Here is a 19308-nt window from a genome sequence, read left to right as displayed (position 1 = left end):
GTTAGAATCCCGGAACTCCCTCCCTAACAGCACGGTGGATATTCCTACACCATGTGGACTGCAGCGGTTCAAGAAGGGGGCTCACCACCACCTTCTCAAGGGCAATTAGGGATGGGTAGCAAATGCTGACTTAGCCACAGAGAGCTTGTGTATATTTAAAGCTGGGATAGATAGAATGTTGATCAGTGAGACAATCAAGGGTTAGAGGGAAAGGACAGGAAAGTGGACGTGAGGAACGTCAGATCTGCCGTGAACTTATTGAATGGCAGAGCAGGGCTAGAGGGGCCGAACGACCTACACCTGTTCATATTTCTTATGGTGTTAGCCAGCAAGGCTCAAATTCTGTGAAGGAATAAAAAAAAAGTTGCAAATAATGTTTTTTGCTTTTACGGTGTGGGACTTCATCAAAAGTTCTTGAACTCCAAAAGTTGGATGATCAGAGGTTGTGCAAATGAAAAATGAAATGAAATGCAAATCGCTTATTGTCACAAGTAGGCTTGAATGAAGTTACTGTGAAAAGCCCCTAGTCGCCACATTGCGGTGCCTGTCCGGGGAGGCTGATACGGGAATCAAACCGTGCTGCTGGCCTGCCTGGTCTGCTTTCAAAGCCAGTGATTTAGCCCACTGAGCTAAACCAGTCCCTCTCTTTAATGAGCCTCTCTTCATCATATACTGTAAGCCATTTCAGTGAGGTTCAGCATGGGAATGACTTATTTTGGGAGTGATTTAAAGTGAAAGAATCTGGAGAGCTGTTTGTGTGGAAGGTGGGGAGGGGGGGGGGGGGGGGTGCTTAATTAAACGCTGCATGGTTAAATGCTTTGGCCAGAGAATGCAAAACGATTGTTGCTCAGCCTTCATAATAAACTTGTGAGTGCAAAGCGTTTGCAATGTGAACGAGAGCCTTGCAACCTATCACCCAGTGAGATGATGTCTCCCCCCCATCTCACCCACAACACAGGGAAGATGCACACATTGGCTGGCGCGGTAGTGGAGCGAGATTAAAGCAGGGGCGGAGATATAAAAAGGGCAGGGAGGTGAACATTTGGGAGTCGGGCAAGGAGGGAGCAGTCACTTGGAGACATCCCCCCCCCCCCCCCCCCCCCCTCCATACCTCTGCAATCCAGTATCAGAATGATCAGGCTCAGCATCTGCAGGCAGAGGATCTCCCTGAGGGGCTGCAGCCCTTCCCAAATTCGCAGGAGTCACCCGGGGGCCAGGGAGCCGGACAAGCCCCCGGACCCCACTCTGCAACCCTACGACACTCTGCCGGGAGATTGGAGGAACAACTGGATCAGCGTGTACACCTTCTGGAAGAATGGTGGGGTCAGGAACATGCACAGGCACATGCTGAGGAGCTTCAATAAGTATGGAGCGATCTACAGGTAAGGGGCTTTGCAATGACACACCTGGACATTCAATCGGACAGGTACAGGGGGGGGCTTGAGTTGCTTTCTGTAATGTCAGAATTCAGCACCAGCCTGTTCCAGCACTAAATCCACACTGGATTTTAAAATCTGACAATTTTCAGCAGTGCTTGCTTTGCTTCAGGACCCTTTAATTTCTGCAGTGCCCCAACCTCTTTCTCACCCTCCCTTCCAACTAAAGCAAAACATTTTTTAACATTAGTAAAACAATGCAAAATTATGCATAAAGTTATACTAGGGGTGGCACAGTGGTTAGCACTGCTGCCTCACAGTTTCAGGGTGCAGGGCTCAATTCCAGCCTCGGCTGACTGTGCGGAGTCTGCACGTTCTCCCCGTGTCTGCCTGGGTTTCCTCCGGGTGCTCCGGTTTCCTACCACAGTTTAAAGATTTGCAGGTTAGGTGGATTGGCCGTGCTAAATTGCCCCTCAGTGTCCAAAAGGCTAGGTGGGGCTACTGGGTTACGGGGATAGGGTGGAGGTGTGGGATTAAGTGGGGTGCTCTTTCCAAGGGCCGGTGCAGACTCGATGGGCCAAATGGCCTCCTTTTGCACTGTAAATTCTATGATTGTATACCTCATATTTGCACTGTACGAATGGGGGTCGAGATTCTCCCATCGGGAGACAAAGGGCACGATTCTCCACTCCCCAAGCCGGGTGGGAGAATCGCGGGAGAGCCGGGCGACCCACGACATGCCCCCCTGGCACCCCCCGCGATTCTCCCACCCTCCCTGCTCGGATGAATCGCCGCTCGCCGTTTTTCACGGCGACCAGCGATTCTCCGGCCCGGATGGGCCGAGCGGCCTGATGTTCCCGACCAGTTCACGATGGCGGCAACCACACCTGGTCGCTGCCGTCGTGAACATGGCGCCAAATGCTCGTTTGTGGCTTGTGGGGGGCGGAAAGGGGAGTGAGCACCACGGCCGTACTCGGGAGGGGACTGGCCCGCGATCGGTACCCACCGATCGTCGGGCTTACGTCTCGAAGGGACGCACTCTTTCCCCTCCGCCACCCCGCAAGATCAAGCCGCCACGTCTTGCGGGGCAGCGGAGGGGAAGACGGCAACCGTGCATGCGCGGGTTGGAGCCGTCAGCCGTCGTGACATCAGCCGCAAGCGTCAAGACCAGGCGGCCGAGAGTTACGGAGCGCCGCTCCTAGCCCCCCGGGTGGGGGTGAATAAGGTGCGAGGAGCGGCCTCCGAGGCCGTCGTGAAACTCGGCCGAGTTCACAACGGCCTTCCCGATTCCGCGCGGGAGCGGAGAATTCTGCCCTAAGTGCCGACACCGGAGTGAAAACTGGAGTGTTTCACTCCGGCGTCGGAGGCCGCTCCTCGCCCCCTATTCTACCACCCTCGGGGGGCTAGGAGCGGCGCCGCGTCATTTACGTGCGCCGGGTCTTAGCGCTGCGTAAAAGCGGCACCACGGTTGCCATCCTCCCCACGGGCGCCCCACAAGAAATGTCGGAGTGATCATGCGGGGCGGCGGAGGAAAGGAGTGCCTCCTTCAGAGAGGCCGGCCCGCCGATCGGTGGGCACCGATCACGGGCCAGACCCCTTTCGAGCGCCCCCCCGGTGCTGGATCCCCCCCCCCCCCCACAGGCCACCCCCCCCCCCCCCCCAGCGTTCCCGCGCTGTTCACGCCGGCAGCGACCAGGTGTGCCCGTTACAAACGGCGAGCGGCGATTCTCCGGGCGGCCAGCCGGAAATCTCGCCGCGCCGGTTTGGGGGGGGGGGGGGGGGGGGGAGAATCGCGTGCGGGTGTCGGGGTGGCGTGGCGGGACTCACCCGGCCCCCCCTGTGATTCTCCCACCCGGCGTGGGGGCGGGGGGGGGGGGGAATTGCGCCCGGGGATTTACAACGTTAATACATAATTATTTCAGTTTCGCTTTTTTTGCACAAAAGTTTTTTCCAAAAATATCTTCTGCCTTTGGTGCAATTTTCCAATGATCTGAAAATTGCTGGGAGTGGTGAGTGTATGCAGTGTACGCAGAAACCTTGGGTTCCAGGCAACAGGGCGGCGTACACTGGGATTGAGGATAAAAATAATCTCGCAGATATTTCATTATTTGTCAGTGTCGATATTTTGTTTATCGACTGATCTTAACCAACTGTATTTCCACACAGCTTGGGAACTAGCTATGTTTGTACAGGGTCAACTGTTAACGCACTTAATGGCTAGACAGCGCTCCCTCTGCAAAATGTTTCTTGAAGCCATTGACCTACCAATGAAGCCATTGACCTACCGGCCAAACAGGTTGAGCGTGTCACCTTGCATAATCCCTCCAAACACGCCAATGACTGGCGGTAAGAGCGGGAGAGGCTCCTGATCAGCCACACGTGATGTGGAATGGCACCCCTCCAGCTATAAGCCCTCTACCGACAGACTAGAACATAGAACGATACAGCGCAGTACAGGCCCTTCGGCCCTCGATGTTGCACCGACATGGAAAAAATCTAAAGGCCATCTAACCTACACTATGCCCTTATCATCCATATGCTTATCCAATAAATTTTTAAATGCCCTCAATGTTGGCGTGTTCACTACTGTTGCAGGTAGGGCATTCCACGGCCTCACCACTCTTCGCGTAAAAAACCCACCTCTGACCTCTGTCCTATATCTATTACCCCTCAATTTAAGGCTATGTCCCCTCGTGCTAGCCACCTCCATCCGCGGGAGAAGGCTCTCGCTGTCCACCCTATCTAACCCTCTGATCATTTTGTATGCCTCTATTAAGTCACCTCTTAACCTTCTTCTCTCTAACGAAAACAACCTCAAGTCCATCAGCCTTTCCTCATAAGATTTTCCCTCCATACCATGCAACATCCTGGTAAATCTCCTCTGCACCCGTTCCAAAGCTTCCACGTCCTTCCTATAATGAGGCGACCAGAACTGTACGCAATACTCCAAATGCGGCCGTACAAGAGTTTTGTACAACTGCAACATGACCTCATGGCTCCGGAACTCAATCCCTCTACCAATAAAGGCCAACACACCATAGGCCTTCTTCACAACCCTATCAACCTGGGTGGCAACTTTCAGGGATCTATGTACATGGACACCGAGATCCCTCTGCTCATCCACACTACCAAGAATTTTACCATTAGCCAAATATTCCGCATTTCTGTTATTCTTTCCAAAGTGAATCACCTCACACTTCTCCACATTAAACTCCATTTGCCACCTCTCAGCCCAGTCACTATGACTAGTGACCTGTTCCGGGAATTCCTAACTATGGAAACAGAAGAACGCTGCCTTAGTGCACTATTCGGTGCAGGAATAGAATTGGAATAATGATTGAACCTGCAGATTTGTTCCTCTACATCAGTGCATCTCAAACTATCTGATGTGGGGGACCGGCAGTTTTTTTTTTCAATGTGCCAGGGACCGGTAAGCGAAACAAGCCAATCCAGGATTACTGTCTCTTTCTTTTCTGGAAACACTCCAAGTACTGGCAGACGATGGCTCGAGTACCGGCACCGGTACGCGTACCACACTTTGGGAAGCACTGCTCTACATCATTTCCACGAGTTGGTGGTCTATAAACGACACCTTTTTATTCCTTCGCCCTATTCAAATTGATTCTGTTCTTGAACCCTCTGAGGCTTTCTCTTTCTCCAACACTTCAATGCTCTCCTTAATCAACACCGCCCCCTCCTCCTTTTCTTCCTGACCTATGTTTTCAAAACACCTTGTACCCAGGAATAGTTAACACCCAGTTGCCCTTCCTTGAGCCAACTTTCTATTATCACCATAACATCGTGGGCGCGATTCTCCCAAAGGGAGACAAAGTGCCGGTGCCGGAGTGAAAACCAGAGTGTTTACATCTGGCATCGGAGGCCGCTCCTCGCCCCCTATTCTCCCACCCCCAGGGGGCAAGGAGCCGCGGCGCGTCAATCTCGCGCGCCAGGCCTTGACGCTTGCGTCAAAGCGGCGCCGCCTGAATGACGCGGCCGGTGGCGCCTAAATGATGTCACCCGCGCATGCCCGTTTGCTGTCTTCCCCTCCACTGCCCCGCAAGACATGGAGGATTGATCTTGCGGGGCGGCGGAGGGAAAAGAGTGCGTCTTTCAGAGACGCCGGCCCGACGATCGGTGGGCACCGATTGCGGGCCAGACCCCTCCTGAGCACCCCCCTGGTGCTCGATTCTCCCTCCGCCCCCCACAGGCCCCACACGCAGCAGTCACGCGCTGTTCACGCCGGCAGCGACCAGGTGTGGTTGGCGCTGGCGTGAACCAGTCATATTAGGCAGGCCGCTCGGCCCATCCGGGCCGGAGAATCGCCGCTCGACCGGAGCGGTGATTCTCTGAGCGGCCTGTCGCAAAAGGCGACACGCCGTTTTGGGGGGGGATGGGAGAATCGCGTGCGGGTGCCAGGGCGGCGTGGCGTGATTCGCCCGGCACTCCCGCGATTCTCCCACCCGGCGTGGGGGTCGGAGAATCGCACCCCATATTTCCACAATACAATCTGTGCGTATAACTCACCAATCTTATTTACTATTCACATATCTTCATTAGAACCTTGATTTATACTTCACAATTTTCCCCCTTATTCCGATACCGCCAGGTAATTTACTATTTTCTGAGCTGTCCCTCAGGTTGCCACCTCCCCGGCAAGCTACCTTAAACCCTCCCAACCGCACAGGCAACTCTCCCTGCGAGGATAGTGGTCCTGATCCTGTTAAGGTGTAACCTGCCCAGCTTGTGCAGTTCCCATCTGCCCCAGAACCAGTCCTTTTGCCTCAGATATCTAATGCCCTCCATCGAAAACCAATTACCCAGCCTCAGTCAATCCTCTTATTCCTGTGCTCGCTACGATATGGCACTGGGAGTAATCTTGAGATCGCTGCTTTTGATGTTCTGCTTTATAATTTTCTCCCTATCTCCCTACTATCTCTATCATGACCTCAGTCCTCTTCCTGCTTATGTTATTGGTACCCATACAGACCACAAGCTCTGGCTGTTCACCCTCCCCCAGCTAGCACCCTGGCACCAGCGAGGCAACACATCATCCGGGGGTCATGTTTACCTTTACAGCAACTGGTTATGGAATCCCCAATCACTATTGATCTTCTCCTCTTCTTTGTCCCCCTCCTGTGCAGTTGTGCCACCCACGGTGTCACAGACCTGACCCTGGCAACACTCTGAAAAAGCCATCACCCTCACCTGCGTCCAAAATGAAAGACCAATTAGCAAGCAGGAGACTCCTGCTCGACCTGCCTACATATCTTAGGCTGTCTGGTGGTCACCAATTCCCTCACTACTTGCAAGCTCTCAATCTGCGGTGTAACCACCTCCCTAAACGTGCCATCCACGTGGTTCTCTGCCTCGCAGATGCACCACAGTGACTCCAGTCGCCACTCATAGATCATAGAATTTACAGTGCAGAAGGAGGCCATTCGGTGCATCGAGTCTGCACTGGCCCTTGGAAAGAGCACCCTACCTAAGCCCACAGCTCTACCCTATCCCGTAACCCAGTCACCCCACCTCACCTTTTTGGACACTAAGGGGCAATTTAGCATGGCCAATCCACCTAACCTGCACAAGTTTGGACTGTGGGAGGAAACCGGAGCACCTGGAGGAAACCCACGCAGACACGGGGAGAACGTACAGACTCTGCACAGACAGTGACCCAAGCCGGGAATCGAACCTGGGACGCTGGAGCTGTGAATCAACTGTGCTAACCACTGTGCTACCGTGCAAGCCTTAGAACTCAAGTTCCAAAACCTGGACCTCAAGCTTCTACAACTGGTAACACTTACTGTAGATGTGTTCGTCTCGGACACATGTTGAGCCCATGACTTCCCACGAACCGTAGGATGCACAATCCACTCAGCCGATCTTAACTGCCACACCATAACTTAAAAAACTGTTTATTATGTTAGAACAAGTAGAATAACTTGCCAGTTACTCATGAATCAGCTTCTCCCCTGTAGCAAAGAAAGGGCCAGCTACTGGAGACTGAGGAAAGGTTGAAAATGAAAGGATCACCTCCTTTCCTCTTTACTGACCTCCATCAGTCACCAAACTCCAACTTTAACACTCTAATGCAGCCCAAAACAGCACTGCAGTGCAGACAGAAACACTCTGAAATGGCCTGTTTCCTGATTCAAGCTTCTGAAAACCAGTTGCACATAAGTATAAGGCCACTGGTCACCTTGACAGTCACAGAGCCATCCCTTACTGGGAACTTGTCTGTTTAATGAGATAACATCTTTGTGATTTCGTCACTGCGCCCTGAGAGGCAAGCAAAGTAGTTCCTCAGCCACACGTGGTTCTACGCACTTCAATCTGTCTCCATAGATAATTGGATAATATGGGACTGTATCCAGGATTCCCTGTGTGCAAATGCATCTCATACACATGCCTCTCCTTCCTTCTCCATTATCCACAAATATCCCCAATGGGATGCACATCTGAGGAATTGCGGCTGAAGTTGCAGTGAGCAACAAGTCATGAATGGAAAACAGCCATAATTTGATGCCAAAATTGTAGAAAGTGCTATACAGGGCTGGTTTAGCTCGGTGGGCTAGACAGCTGGTTTGTGATGCAGAACAAGGCCAGCAGCGCGGGTTCAATTCCCGTACCGGCTGAGAATTCCGAATTCTCCCTCTGTGTACCCGAACAGGTGCCGGAATGTGGCGACTAGGGGCTTTTCACAGCAACTTCATTGCAGTGTTAATGTAAGCCCACTTGTGACAGTAAAGATTATTTCTAAAAAATTTTACCTACAGTAAAAGGAACAAGAATTTCTGCGGGAAATGTTACAAACAAAAATGTTACACAGCAAAGGAAGTTGTACAATTAATAATACACTGCCCTTACGATTGCAATTTGAAAAGTGTTCAAACGTGCTTTCCTTGCATTCCAGGTTCGAATAGGCACAGAATCTATCTCCAGTGACAATCTCAGGGATTATGTGTAGGTGCGGTTCCAAAAGCCAAATATAATTGGATGACTTACTTTAAACACTAATTTCCAAACAACAGCAGAAAATGGTGGATATGCGCAGCAGTAGCAAAATTTTAAAAAGGCAAATTAGCGCTTGAGGTAGAGCAACTTCACCTGCAAAAGGATTCGTACCCAGACTGCCTAAATTCCTCACTTGAAATGCTAACTTGCAGACTTTACATTTTCGCAATTTTCTCTTTTTATTCCATTTCCGATGCTGTGCGTGCCTGCATACCGTTGTGATGTAACGGTGCTCATCACAGCAAGGGTTAACATGTGACGTATAAGATTCTCGGGGCTTGACAGGGGAGATGCTGAGAACAGCACCACTCACTGTATGATGCATAGAGTCACATGGTATTAGACACAGAGAGACCATTCTCGAAGCAGCTGGTGCCAGTTGATGGCAGCTGGTGGCAATTGACAGTGCCACCCTGCATGCCAGTAACCTGGGATCTGCAAATAGTTCAAGACCAACAATAAACTGTTCATGTCTGAACACAGAAGTCTCAAGATCTCGGGCGGGATTCTCCCAATGGGAGACTAAGGGCGGAATTCCCCGCTTCCCACGCCGGGCGCGAGAGGGCCGGGCGACTCATGACATGCCACCCTGGCACCCCCCGCGATTCTCCCACCTCCCGCTCGAGGTATCGCCGCTCGCCGTTTTTCCCGGCGACCGGCGATTCTCCAGCCCGGTTGGGCCGATCGGCCTGACGTTCCCGGCCTGTTCACGCCGGCGGCAACCACACCTGGTCGCTGCCGTCGTGAACATGGCGCCAAAGTTTTGTTTGTGGCTTGTGGAGGGCTGAGAGGGGAGTGAGCACCACGGCCGTGCTCGGGAGGGGACTGGCCCGTGATCGGTGCCCACCGATCGTCGGGCCGGCGTCTCCAAGAGACGCACTCTTTCCCCTCCGCCGCCCCGCAAGATCAAGCCGCCACGTCTTGCGGGCAGCAGAGGTAAAGACGGCAACCACGCATGCGCGGGTTGGAGCCGGCCAACCTGCACATGCGCGGCTGCCGTCACTTAGGCGCCGCCGTCGCGCCATTTTCGGCGCAAGTGTCAAGGCCCGGCGGCTGAGAATTACAGAGCGCCGCTCCTAGCCTCCTTGGGGGGGGGGGGGGTGAATAGGGTGCGAGGAGCGGCCTCCGAGGCCGTCGTGAAACTCTGCCGAGTTCACAACGGCCTTCCCGATGCCGCGCTGGAGCGGAGAATTCCACCCTAAGTGCCGACGCCAGAGTGAAAAAAGGAGTGTTTCACTCCGGCGTCGGAGGTCTCCTTGCCCCCTATTCTCCCACCCCCGGGAGACTAGGAGCGGCGCCACGTCATTTATGCGCACCGCGTAAATTACGCGGCCAGCGCCGCGTAAATGCCGTCCTCCCCGCGGGCGCCCCGCAAGAAATGTCGGAGTGATCATGCGGGGCGGCGGAGGAAAGGAGTGCCTCCTTCAGAGAGGCCGGCCCGCCGATTGGTGGGCACCGATCGCGGGCCAGACCCCTCTTGAGCGCCCCCCCGGTGCTCGATCCCCCTTCCCCCCCCCCCCCACAGGCCGCCCCCCGCAGCGTTCCCGCGCTGTTCACGCCGGCAGCGACCAGGTATGGTCGGCGCCGGCGGGAACACGTCGTATTGGGCAGGCCGCTCGGCCCATCCGGGCCGGAGAATCGCCGCTCGCCCGTTACAAACGGAAAACGGCGATTCTCCGAGCGGCCTGTCGTAAATTGCGGCGCGCCGGTTTGGGGGAGGTGGGAGAATCACGTGCGGGTGCCGGGGCGGAGTGGTGGGACTCGCCCTGCGCCCCCGCCATTCTCCCACCCGGCGTGGGGGCGGGAGAATTTTTCCCCTCATCGCTGGGAAACACGGCCAGAGTACAGAATCCAACATTTTCAATTTTTCCTTTCTTTCTCCAGTGTATATTTTTAATTTTGGAAAATTGGATCTTTAAAATTTCCTAATCAACCAAGTCTTAGCACCAATGCCATTTAAAACATATTTATTCACATAGTCATAAAAACGACAATGATAATATCGTTGAATTGTAAATTCAGACCAGCCCTATTGCTAGTTTGTGGAATATATGACATTTGAAGCATTGAACTGAGAATTCGAGAACTGGAGAAGTGAGTATTGAAAAGGAGCTGCCAAGTCCTGTTGGATCACAGAGACAAATGGTGCTGCATAACAAAAAGAAAGTTATTGTCCATCTGGAGTGAGTTTAAATGATGAATATTTGTTTAGAACTTGGTTATATTCAACCCACTTTCTTGAATCAGATAAGAGAAACCATTCCCTTTCTATTTTGTACTTTCCATTCATTTGTAGGGAGAAGATCGGTTACCACAACAGCGTCAACATCATCAACCCTGAGGATGCTGCAATTCTGTTTAGATCTGAGGGCCTGTTTCCCGAGAGGATGAAGGTGAGGCCGTGGGTGGCTTACAGGGACCATAGAAAAGAAAAATACGGAGTCCTGTTGAAGTAAGTTTGAATTTATGGATAACTAATCACGGCCGTTTTTGAAAGCAGAGAGCTTGTAAACTTAAATATATAATGCAGTCATTTGCTTAAATCTCATCTTTAAAAGCAAGAGTCCACGAGAGGGCATGATCCAGATTGCGTCAGGCGGCTCACACATAGCTTCACACCCGGTACGAAGCCCGATTTGGGCCTCCCTCGTGATGCTCCCGGCATGCCCAGATCGGCGGCAGGCGCAACGCGGTGGGAAAACCAAGCCCATTGTCTCTCGTCATCTACTCCCGAGGGAATGCCCCACAATCGTAACAAAATCCCATTCATAATAATAATTGCTTACTGTCACAAGGAGGCAGCGCCGGCCCTAGGGTTGCTGGCGCCCCGGGCAAGCTGAACTTCAGCTCCCCTCGGGGGGGGGGGGGGGGGGGGCGAGGCGGGGGGGGGGGGGCCGAGGCGGGTGGCGGGGCCGAGGCGGGGGGGGCGGCCGGAGGGGGGTGGGCGGCCGGAGGGGGGGGGGGGCGGCCGGAGGGGGGGGGGGGGCGGCCGGACCCGGGGGGGGGGGGCGGCCGGAGGGGGGGCGGAGGGAGCCGCCATGGGGGAGGGCGGCCACCGCGCATGCGCTGGTTGGCACCGGTCCAACTGCGCATGCGCGGGACCCGAGTCTCTGGCGCCCCCTAGCACATGGCGCCCCGGGCGACTGCCCGAGTTGCCGGTACCTTGGGCCGGCCCTGCAAGGAGGCTTCTATGAAGTTACTGTGAAAAGCCCCTCGTCGCCACATTCCGGCGCCTGTTTGGGGAGGCCGGTACGGGAATTGAACCCGCGCTGCTGGCCTTGTTCTGCATCACAGAACGAATAGGATGGGAATAGAGGGATACGGACCCAGGAAGTGTGGAAGATTTTAGTTTAGATGGGCAGAATGGTCGGCGCGGGCTTGGAGGGCCGAAGGGCCTGTTCCTGTGCTGTACTTTTCTTTGTTCTTTGTACAAGCCAGCTGTTTAGCCCACTGTGCTAAACCAGCCCCTGAAACAGCAGTGGGGGCACCTGGATTAGGCCTCTAGTTGTAAACATTTACATGGTTGGGAAGAATGATGATCTCGCTTTTACCACATCTTAATTTCAGCTTTTGCAGCCATAACGTCTGCCTGTCTTTTAAACCAGGATTCTTTACTGCAGCAGATATATACACACCTTGACCCAGGCTTTTAAAAGCAATACTGCAACAGAGACAGATAATACAATACCAATTTCTCACATTCATCACAAGCAACACAGGGCTGAATACGTTTGCAGAAGTAGAAACGTCAAGGAAAATAAGAGGCAACTTTATTGAGACGTATAAGATTCTCGGGGCTTGACAGGGGAGATGCTGAGACGTTGTTTCCATTTGTGGGAGAGTCTAGGACGTGAGGGCATCATCTCAGAGTAAGGGGTCACCCATTTAGGTCAGAGATGAGGAGGAATGTCGTCCCTCAGAGGGAAGTGAATCTGTAGAACTCCTTACTGCAGAGGGCTGTAAAGACTGGCTCCTTAAAGGCTGAGATGGACAGATTCTTAATCAGTAGGGGACTCAAGCGTATGGGGAGAAAGCGGGAATGTGTTGAGAATGATCAAATAAGTCATGATCTGATTGAATAGTGGGGCAGACTCAGTGGGCTGAACGGCCCACATCTGCTCCTATGTCACGCTGTTATGGCCAAGGCCAGGAAGTAATCTAAAGGGAGAAAAGGATTTTGAATTGGATGTACAGACAGATTGGAAGCCAGCAACCAGGGAGGCTAAAGGCGTGGGCAGTGGAATTTCCAATGAGTTGCAATTTGTAGCGAGTATAACTGAGGAATCTGCAAGGGACGCAGTAGAGTCAAAGAAAAGCTAGAATTTATACAACGCCTTTCACAGCCTCAGGACACTCCATTGAACTTTGCAGCCAGTCAAGTATTTTTGAACCGTTGCCCCTGTTGCAACGTGTGAAATGAGTTCAGACAATTTGTGCACAGCAAGCTCCCACAGATATGAAATGAATGAAAATCGCTTATTGTCACGAGTAGGCTTCAATGAAGTTACTGTGAAAAGCCCCTAGTCGCCGCATTCCAGCGCCTGTTCGGGGAGGCTGGTACGGGAATCGAACCTGGCCTGCTTGGTCTGCTTTCAAAGCCAGCGATTTAGCTCTGTGCTAAACAGCCCCTGATAACCTACTGTCGGTGTTGGTTGAGGAATCGGCATTGGCCTCTAACTCCCCTGCTCTTCTTCGAATAGTGCAATGTAACCTTTTATGAAAACAGAGTCAGGGCTCCCGTCTAACACCTCATCTCATATCATAAAAGAAGAGGGGGAATTATAGCGAGCTGTCTTTGGCGTACAGGTGAAAGTCGGCACCGTGCTTACTGATGATATCCAAAAGGCAGCATGAAGACGAAGAAATGGGTGATAACCGCAGAAGCATGGGATGAGAAACTGGTGGAGTTTCTTTTTCCGAAATTGGTCTCTGAATGTATTCAGTCTTCCCGGGTTTGCTGTTATTGCCCTTCCCTAATTGTCTTGAGAAAAGTATTGGTCCGCCATCTCAAATTACTGTAATGGTAAGGTCTTCACACAATATTAAGACGATACCATGAGATTGCATGTGCCTCGGAAGCGCAATGAGAAAGGCATTGGAAAAGGATGTTGAAAGCATCACTTGGATCAAGGAAGATGAAGAGAGAGTCACCTTCTGATTCAGTTGCGCAGGATTAGTCACGGGGAGGTGGTGGTGGACTATTATTGTTTCTGGGCTAGTAACCCTGGATCTGCATCAGACCATGAAATGATTGTCATAGAAACCCATTTGGTCCTTACCTGGTCTATATGTAATAATAATAATCTTCATTATTGTCACAAGTAGGCTTACATTAACACTGCAATGAAGTTACTGTGAAAAGCCCCTAGTCGCCACATTCTGACGCCTGTTCGGGTACACAGAGGGAGAATTCAGAATGTCCAAATTACCTAAATGCACGTCTTTCGGGACATGTGGGAGGAAACCGGAGCACCCGGAGGAAACCAAGGCAGACACGGGGAGAACGTGCAGAATCCGCACAGGCAGTGAACCAAGCCGGGAATCGAACCTGGGACCCTGGTGCTGTAAAGGAACAGTGCGAACCACTGTGCTACCGTGTGACTCCAGACCCACGGCAAGGAGGTTAACTCTTAATTGTCCTCTGAAACTAACAAGCTGCTCAGTTTGAAGGGCAACAAATGTTGGCCTTGCTAGCGTCACCCAAGTTCGATGAGGGCACAAACCAGATCGAAGGCTCCCAACAGGGCCACTTGGGGAAAATACCGGGGCAACGAGGTAGCACAGTGGTTAGCACAGTTGCTTCACCGCTCCAGGGTCCCAGGTTCGATTCCCGGCTTGGGGTCACTGCCTGTGCGGAGTTTCTCCCTTGTGTCTGCGTGGGTTTCCTCCGGGTGCTCTGGTTTCCTCCCACAAGTCCAAAGATGTGCAGGTTAGGTAACACCCACATAACACCCTGTTATTGACCTTTCCTATATTGTGACTGTCTTGCAGAAGTGGGGAAGAATGGAGGAGAGATCGACTAGTTTTAAATAAAGCACTGATGTCACCCCAAATTATCCAAAAGTTTGTGCCGCTTCTCAATGACGTGGTGCTGGATTTTGTGTCCACGGTTTACAAACAGATTGAGAAGACTGGGAAAGGGAGTTGGACAGTTGATCTCTCAAACGATCTCTTCAAATTCGCACTGGAATGTAAGGATCCAATATTGCTTTGTTATTCTGGTTATGCCATTACCTCACCTTATCTGCCTGTTGTAGCCCTTCAGAACAGCTTAAAACAATTTATAGTCACGTAGATCTAAATTGCTGAACCGCAGCTGTCACTGGCAACAGCAATTTTAAGAGATAAGAATGAAAACCGCTTATTGTCACGAGTAGGCTTCAATGAAGTTACTGTGAAAAGCCCCTAGTCGCCACATTCCGGCGCCTGTCCGGGGAGGCTGGTACGGGAATCAAACCGTGCTGCTGGCCTGCTTGGTCTGCTTCAAAAGCCAGCGATTTAGCCCAGTGAGCTAAACCAGCCCCGATAAATGGATGCCTTTGTTAATCTCTTGTCAATGGCATTGTAAAGGTTTGTTAATTTCATGTTAATTACATTGTTACAGTTAAGAGAAATAGGTGAGGGGTATTATTCGTCATTGAGCACATATAAATAGAGTTTGCCCCACCACGGGCTGTCATCCTCTTGTCATTTGTGCTTAATGTATTGATCGTTTATTTATTTAAAAGAGTAGAAATATTGGATTCAGGCCTTCCATGACCGGTGGGAGCTACGAGGGGCTGCGGTTTCATCATCACCCCAAGAGAATGGTACTTTGGTTTAGTTAGTTAAGTTTCCTTTGATGTTTTATTTTAGTTCATTTCCCACCAAGGACTGTCACACCTCATTAATTTGTTTCATTGATCATTTGTTTCATTCAAAAGAGAATATAAATAGGGGTCAGCCAGGCCAGTGGGCACGTTGGAGGAGACCAAACAAGTCAGTAAACTCTCAACAAAGAGAAGGCTCCGTGTCTTCCCTTCCGTTTCACCAACCAAGTGGATCCCATTAACAATCCTGACTACTTTGCTGCTGTGATCTCAGTCCTCAATGCAACACAGTTCAGTGACGCTGAACGTTAGCACGTGCGAAGCATATGGCGAGTGATATCACGCAGGCCTATTGTTCAAGCTCCCAATCTCCACAACAGCAACTTTTCTTTATATTAGCGGCGTTAAATTTAATTAAGAATCTCAAGGGGCAGAACAGAATTATAGAACAAATCTTGATACTGAGCCACAAAAGGAGATATTAAAAGTTTGGCCAAAGAGCTAGATTTTAAAGGAACGCCTGAGAAGAGGAGGGACAGGAAGTGAGGAGAAGTTTAGGGAGGGAATCCTGAGATGTGGTGACCCTCAGGTTAAATCACCACCATTCACCTCTCCCCTCAAAAGGGGAAAGCAGCCTAGGGTCAGCTGGGACTGTGGCAACTTAAGCTTTGAATGCGTGTAATAAAATTCGCCAAAATGATTCCATCTGCTTTATGCCTCATAATGTCCAAATTCAGCCCCATTGCGACACAGTGGTGAGCACTGCTGCCTCACAGTACCAGGGGCCCGGGTTCAATTCCGGCCTTGGGTCACTGTGTGGAGTCTGCACGTTCTCCCCGTGTGTGCGTGGGTTTCCTCCGGGTGCTCCGGTTTCCCCCCCACAGTCCAAAGATGTGCAGGTTAGGTGGATTGGCCGTGCTAAAATCGCCCTTGGTGTACAAAGATGGCAGGTTAAGTGGGGTTATGGGGATGGGGCGGGAGAGTGGGCATTCTTTCAGAGGGTCGGTGCAGAGTCGATGGGCCAAATGGCCTCTTTCTGCACTGTCGGGATTCTATGGAGTCTGTCGTAAAGTTGAACTCAGGTTGAGGGTGGGGCCGATATATATTCAGGAATCTAACTTTCACATCTACATTTAGGAGCAAGGTGGGCCAATTTTAACTCACATGAATCAGTGTTAACCAGACATTAATTACCTCAAAATGGGGCCAGTTTTTGAGGGGCCTCCTTTTTTCCAAGAGCCTGTTATTGACAGGCCAGAATGGCTGCCTCTTTAAGGCAGTGGCCCTGTTTAACAAACAAAGTAAGCTCCTATAACATGCATAGAAAGACACTGGCTGCTCTAGGACAGGACTGCATATGTCCTCTAGCTGAAGAAGCCACAGAAAAGTACATCTTAACCTATTTTTGTCGGTACGAAGACCATACATAAACATACCCCCGGCACCCAACCTCCACAATCGACACCACATCAGCACTCTCTAAACCGCCAAAGGACCGTGCTGCCGGACGGCCAACACTCGTCGTTGCGCTCGTGTGACCCCGGCCAGCTGTGTCAAGAATGCCCATTTGGAGAACACCAGTTCTATTTAAATGAAAAATGAAAAAATGAAAATCGCTTATTGTCACGAGTAGGCTTCAATGAAGTTACTGTGAAAAGCCCCTAGTCGTTACATTCCGGCACCTGTCCGGGGAGGCTGATACGGGAAATAAAAGCAAAATACTGCAGACACTGGAAACCTGAAATAAAAACATAAAATGCTGGTGGAAAAAACCCAGCAGCTCTGGCAGCATCTGTGGAAAGATAAACAGTTTGCGTTCCGAGTCCCCATGACTCTTTTCCAAAGTCAAAGAGGGGGGGGGGCGAAATGTGATAGATTTGATACTGGATCAGAGCGGGTGGGCCTGGTGGAACAAACTGGTACGCCAGTATTGGTGGGAGCTAGGAGAGGTTTCACTAAGATGTTTAGTGCACAAGACAAAGGAAGTGTTAATGGCAGTGTTAAGGACTAAAGAAGGAGCTGATAGCAGCATTCAGGTATGAGAGCAGAATGTGTAAAAATGGCAGTGCTCAATGCACCCGCTCCGCCCCCTCTTAAACAGTATCGTTAACTGTGAGGGAGAGTCAAAGAACAATACAGCACAGAAACAGGCCCTTCGGCCCTCCAAGCCTGTACTGGTCATGATACCACCCTTGGCCAAAACCGCACAAGCCAATGTGCCAATACAGCACAGGAACAGGCCCTTCGGCAAGCCATTTGGACCCAAATCGCGACCTGTGTTTCTCTCTCCACAGAGGCTGCAGTACCTGCTGAGTTTTTCTAGCATTTTTGATTTTAATGAGTCCCACGTTCCGATGCACGTACACACCGAGTGTTTGGACGTGACCACCTGTTCTTTGCACTTTATCTGCACATTTTAGAGGGAGCCATTCTTGCCCATCCCGAATCGAGCCCATTGCGTCTTCCCTTACGTCAGTAATGGCAAATGATCAGCCACCTTTTTAGCTCCCAACATATCCAATGTCAGTACTCGCTACACGGCTTCATCAAGAAACAATGTAGCAAAACCCCATTGTCTCCATCTTCGCTACACGGCTTCATCAAGAAACAATGTAGCAAACCCCATTGTCTCCATCTTTGCTACACGGCTTCATCAAGAAACAATGTAGCAAAACCCCATTGTCTCCATCTTTGCTACACGGCTTCATCAAGAAACAATGTAGCAAAACCCCATTGTCTCCATCTTCGCTACACGGCTTCAGCAAGAAACAATGCAGCAAACCCCATTGTCTCCATCTCTGTGTTCACAGCTGTTTGCCACGTACTGTATGGAGAGCGACTGGGCTTGCTGAAGGGTCACCACAACCCCGCATCGCAAAAGTTCATCGATTCAGTCACATTGATGTTCCAATCCACGTCACCAATGCTTTACATTCCACCCGGATTACTGAAATCGATCAAAGCCAAGGTCTGGCAGGATCACGTTGCCGCTTGGGATACCATTTTTGCGCACGGTGAGGGAATCAGGACAAATTGTTATTGATCTGGAAGTGAGCGATTGGGGCATGCGGACTCAATTCATTCCTATTTCCCATTGTGCTTGGTTAAACTGGCCATTTCTATTTTTCGTTTTGTTTTATTCCTCCCGGTATGTTCGCGCGACCTTTTCAGTAAGGAGAGAGGGGCACTCCAGGCCGTGGGTGCGATGGTCCCCCCCCCCCCCTCCCCCCCCCCCCCGTGGCGTGGCAGCGGAGGCAGCCTGATTGGCCGTCGGTGGGACCGGACACTCCCGGCCGGAAAATTCCGGAAGATATGTCCTCTGCGCTTTGTTTTTACATGTTTGACAATTCCAAGAATTGGGCCTTGAGCTGCTCCTCCGCATTTTAACCATTGAATGATTAATCTTTCCCACTGATCTCAAAGACCAGTAATCCAGAGGTTCAGGGTAATGCTCTGGAGGGGCCCCGATTCGAACCCCGCCAGGGAAAATCGTGCATTTGGAATTCAACAAAAATCTGGAAATAAACGTCCAAAGGTGGCCATGAAATCGTTGTTGATTGTCGTTGAAAACTAATGTTCACTAATGTCCTATAGGGAAGGGAATCTGGGGGCAGCACGGTGGCGCAGTGGGTTAGCCCTGTTGCTTCACGGTGCCAAGGTCCCAGGTTCGATCCCGGCTCTGGGTCACTGTCCGTGTGGAGTTTGCACATTCTCCCCGTGTCTGCGTGGGTTTCACCCCACAACCCAAAGATGTGCAGGGTAGGTGGACTGGCCTCGCTAAATTGCCCCTTAATTGGAAAAAAATTAATTGGATACTCTAAATTTATTTAAAAAAGGGAAGGGAATCTGCCGTCCTTACCCGGTCTGGCCTATATGTGACTCCAGGCCCGCAGCAATGTGGTTGGCTCTTCACTGCCCTCTGAAATGGCCCTACCAAGCCACGCAGCTCAAGGGCAACTCTTGAATGGGCATCAATCGCGCTGCCCCAGCCAGTGACACCCACATCCCATGAAAGATTTTTTTTTAAAAGCTTGGCCATTTAGGGAAAATCAACTTTCAATGTCTGTTGGCAACAGCATGTCTTTGAATTATGTGAAATCTTTGAAAATGCA

At 51.3% G+C, this 19308-nt stretch overlaps 1 protein-coding gene across 1 annotated transcript in view; it reads left to right on the top strand.

Annotated features, from left to right (window-relative positions):
- The first annotated feature begins 1103 nt into the window (after positions 1–1103).
- The window catches only part of LOC119956897 (cholesterol side-chain cleavage enzyme, mitochondrial-like), a 33260-nt gene continuing 15055 nt past the window's right edge, over positions 1104–19308 (top strand). Inside the window, exons 1-4 of the mRNA XM_038784457.1 lie at positions 1104–1382; positions 10684–10839; positions 14379–14578; positions 18007–18210. Coding sequence (XP_038640385.1) covers positions 1132–1382; positions 10684–10839; positions 14379–14578; positions 18007–18210 — 811 coding nt within the window. The 5' untranslated portion in view covers positions 1104–1131. The remainder of the gene's footprint in view (positions 1383–10683; positions 10840–14378; positions 14579–18006; positions 18211–19308) is intronic.

Source organism: Scyliorhinus canicula, chromosome 24 (genome assembly GCF_902713615.1).
Source record: "Scyliorhinus canicula chromosome 24, sScyCan1.1, whole genome shotgun sequence".
Classification (NCBI taxonomy): Eukaryota; Metazoa; Chordata; class Chondrichthyes; order Carcharhiniformes; family Scyliorhinidae; genus Scyliorhinus; species Scyliorhinus canicula.
The sequence above is the reverse complement of the archived record's forward strand: the minus strand, read 5'-3'. Positions and strand labels throughout refer to the sequence as shown.